Raw genomic sequence first — 3829 nt, forward strand, 5'->3', positions numbered from 1 at the left:
AATCCCGTTACGGCTGTCGAGTAATTCGACATAACTAATTGTCCTTTTTACGAATAATTATGTTTTCTTTTCTTTTATCTACTAGAGAAAAAGCAATTTCCCTCAGTCTCGAATGTTCACCTTCCAATTAATGCTTTTTACGTCGAACGGAGCTCGATTAAAGCTTTATCGACCCGTACGTGCCGTGTTCGAGAGTCTTGCGCCGACGAGTTCCTATTCTCAAGGCTCGAAAGTGCTGAAGAAAGTCTCGACATAACAGGACTCCATGGATAATCATCTAATAACTTCTTAATTAATCGCTTGCTCTGATTTCTAAGGTAAGTTATTTTAAAAAAAACTCGAGGAGTTACTCGCATAGATGATGATACATAATGGATCAATGATGACGTAGAATGATAGCATAAGTAATTCCTTTTTAACACAATATGACCCCATTAGAATAATAGGGCATATGATCTATATTGACCGGACAATTTACATATTTAATCTTCTACCTTACTCTTCCTTTTTTTTGTTGTTTTTGTTGCGGTCGATTCTATTTACCAAACTACATACAAAAAAAGTCATACAAGACAGCATAAAAAACTAAAACTTAGGTGCACCCAATCCAACGTTCCCGATCCGGTGGCAAGGGACCGGGATATGAGTTCAAGTCCTAAGGCCTCGTTCAGGTCATGAGTACAGGGACTAGATTATACGAAGAATAACATAAATGTCAAGTGATAAAATGCCATGGATTCATCAGAATATGTACCAAAGTTGTCATAGTCCCTCTCTCTCTCTCTCTCTCTATCCCTCTTTCCTCAAGGAGAAGCCAGGTTCGAATTTGCCAGCTATTAAATAATCTGCTGTCCTCCTAAAACTTCTCCCTCTCGACCCTGAAAACGATGTCGTTCGGTCGCTGTCCTCCATCTTCCTCCCATCATTCATGGCCATAATTATAATCTGGTTATTCGCTCTAATCATGACAACAGAATGGAGCCAACCCTGCGGCGAGAGAGAGAGAGCGAGAGGAGGGAGGAATGGGGGGAATGAAAAAAAGCCAGCGCAGCCCAGCAAGTATCAGGTCATGCTCAAGCTGCTGCGAGGGGGAGAAATGATTGGCATCGCCTCGAAGTGCTCGAAGCTGGAGACTAGATTCCCACTTTTGGATCTGATAAAATAGACACTACCACTGCCCATCAACGCGGAACCAGCAACAAAGCCGTAGATCCCGAGGAAAGAAAGAAGGTCAAGATGAAGATGGAGGAACCCAAAAGAGGGAAGCTAAAAAAAAATGAGGAGGAAAAGGGAGGAGGAGGAATTCATCATAACCCTAAGCTAAAGAAGCGACATGGCTTGATAAAATTCTGAGCAAGAATGATTAACCCTTGACAAATCTCATGAAAAATTACCACACACTTAACTTGATCAGTGGACAAAAGAAGGGAAAGAAACCAAAAAGTATATCCAAAAACAAAACCCCAACTTCACAACTTAATATGTACCTGCAACTTATTCGTTATCGTCGTCGTCTTCTTCGTCGACGTCGTCGTCGTCGTCGTCGTTATCATGAGTCAGTGTGATGACTACGATGGTGATCATCTTCTCCATCACTCCCGCCGCCGCCGCCCGGAGCTTGGCCTTGCTTGTGGGGGTGATGCTGCTGCTCCAAATTCATCCCCAGATTGACTCTCCCGCTATTGCTACCCCCGCTACTGTATCCGCTTCCTCCTAGTCCTCCCATGATGCCCATACTCGTCGTCTCCGTCATCCCTAGTCCCATTGGCTGCTGCACTAGCATCGACCCCGCTAGCTGTACCGGCGTCAGCCTCCCCCCTCCCGGAAAGTTCACCCTTTGCATCGCCGCCCCGCCCGCCCCCGCCGGGAACGTCCACATCGAAGCCTCGTGCATCCCGGGCCCCGGCGCGGTCACGGCGGCTCCCCCTCCTCCGGCCCCCACCGGCAGCATCCAGAACGTGCTCCCGCCGTTCGTGGTGGCCGGGGCCACTGCCCACATGGCGGGAGCCGGCACGACCCCCGACGAGGACCGGGCCGAGGTGGGTTCTTGTTCTTGCATTCCGGGCCTTCCGGATTTGTTACCGCCCTGCAAATCGGCGGAGCCAGCGTCGGCGCTGCTCTGGTGGGAGGAATCTTTGAAGAGGTCTTCCCTGAACGTCTTCGTCATGTAGCCCTCTCCGGGATTATCGCCGTTGTTGCCGCCAGCGCTACCGCCGCTGGCCTGCTCGGAGCCGAGGACCTGCGTGTAAAATTGGTGGTGGAAGCCGAGCGCGCCGCCCCCGCCGCCGGCGAGAAGCCGCCTGCCCGCGTCGCCGCCGTCGTAGAGGCTGAGGCCGCCGTGGAAGGAGAGCGGGGCGGACTTGGAGGGCGGGGCGGAGACGGTGGACCCGCTGCTGCGGATGGAGACGTTGAGGGTGGAGAAGTTGGCGGGGATGGTGCCGGTGCCGGTGGCGTGTATGATGGCGGGCTCGGCCTGCTGGAGGAGCCACTCGATGGTCTCGCCGTCGGACTTGTGGCCCAGCTCGCGGGTGAGCTGGAAGACGCGGGCGGCGCAGACGGCGGGCATCCGGATGCGGCGGCCGCGGCCGTCGACCTTGGTGTGGCGGTCCTTGGTGGGCCGCTTGGCGATCTTGGCAATGGCGGCGGTGGGGTTTGGGTTGGAGCCGGGGGAGGCGGAGTTGGGAGGGAGCGAGGAGGAGGAGGAGGGTGGGGTGGAGGGGGCTTAGCGGGTTGGATAGAGATGGAGCCCATGAACGATGGGCCATGGAGGGTTGACCCGTGAGAGTGACCCGGCTCGGCGGCGGAATTGGGGGAAGAAGAGAGAGGGACCAGCTGCAGAGGAGCGGTGGGGACGGGGTCGTGCTGCTTGTGCTTGTGGTGGTGGTGGTGGTGGTGGTGGTCGGAGCCCGAATTGCTGCTGCTTTGGTTGGCGTTGCTTTGGGACTCCATTTCCTCCTCCTTTCTTGGCAAAATTCAAACGCGATTCCTCACCACCCTCTTCGTGCCCATCGTCAAGAACTGGCTCACGAACAGCAACCCTCCCTCCAATTCCTGGGATACATGGTGGGGGCGATCCTGAGCTGCTGCTGCTGCTGCTGCTTCTTTTTCTGACCGGCGGGCCTCCTCGCCACTTTCCTTCTTCTCCTTTCTCTTCTTCTGCAGAGATTTTGTGTGGGGTGGGGGGGGAGAGAGATGGATAGAGAGAGAAGGAATATTAAAAATTTGAGGAGAGGGGGGATTGGGGGATGCTGGGGGAAAACGAAAGGGGCTTGAGAAATCCAAAAGACAAGAGAGACCAGTGGAAGTGCGTGGGGATCTTGTTTTTCTTTCTTGTTATTGACTGCTGTCTTCTCTGGCTTGTAGAGAGAGAGAGAGAGAGAGAGAGAGAGAAGAGTAGGTGGGAGAAGGAGGAGGAGGTTTAGAGAGAGAGAGAGAATCGAGTGTGAGCTGGGGTTGGGTGTTGGGGTCCAACTGGTTGCAGGTGGGGACCCTCTCCATTGGAGCACGGGCCCCACTCCTCCGGGATTTTTAGGAATTCTTTTTCCATTACATCACATATGTGCGTGTTATTTTTTATATCATACATGTGTATGCACTTAATGTATAGGATTCCCATTTTAACAGATATAGGATGATGAAGCCGACGCCCTCCTATTTCAAATTATCAACGCTTTCGACGTACAAAACTCACTTTGCCCTGACAATCCAAAAAACGTGTCAAACGGTTAAAACTTATCATTTCAATCCATTAGTAAAATCATCTCAATCAAATCGATGTTACGTTCAAATCACCCAATTAGCTCGCCAGCACATGACTCGTTGGTATTGA

The 3829-nt window shown here is 52.1% G+C and overlaps 1 protein-coding gene across 2 annotated transcripts; it reads right to left on the reverse strand.

The window, feature by feature from the left end:
- Positions 1-481: 481 nt before the first annotated feature.
- Positions 482-3395, reverse strand: LOC104451931 (transcription factor TCP22). 2 transcript variants are annotated; one of them, XM_039315818.1, is made up of 2 exons: positions 1488-3395; positions 482-1153 (listed from the first exon to the last, which is right to left on the reverse strand). In XM_039315818.1, the coding sequence occupies exon 1, from the start codon at positions 2564-2566 to the stop codon at positions 1550-1552; it is 1017 nt and encodes a 338-aa protein (XP_039171752.1). In that variant the 5' UTR covers positions 2567-3395; the 3' UTR covers positions 482-1153; positions 1488-1549. The 2 variants fall into 2 exon arrangements, with proteins under 2 accessions (XP_039171752.1, XP_039171751.1); XM_039315817.1 differs by having other exon boundaries at positions 482-1174.
- Positions 3396-3829: the final 434 nt, after the last annotated feature.

Source organism: Eucalyptus grandis, chromosome 6 (assembly GCF_016545825.1).
Source record: "Eucalyptus grandis isolate ANBG69807.140 chromosome 6, ASM1654582v1, whole genome shotgun sequence".
Lineage (NCBI taxonomy): Eukaryota > Viridiplantae > Streptophyta > Magnoliopsida > Myrtales > Myrtaceae > Eucalyptus > Eucalyptus grandis.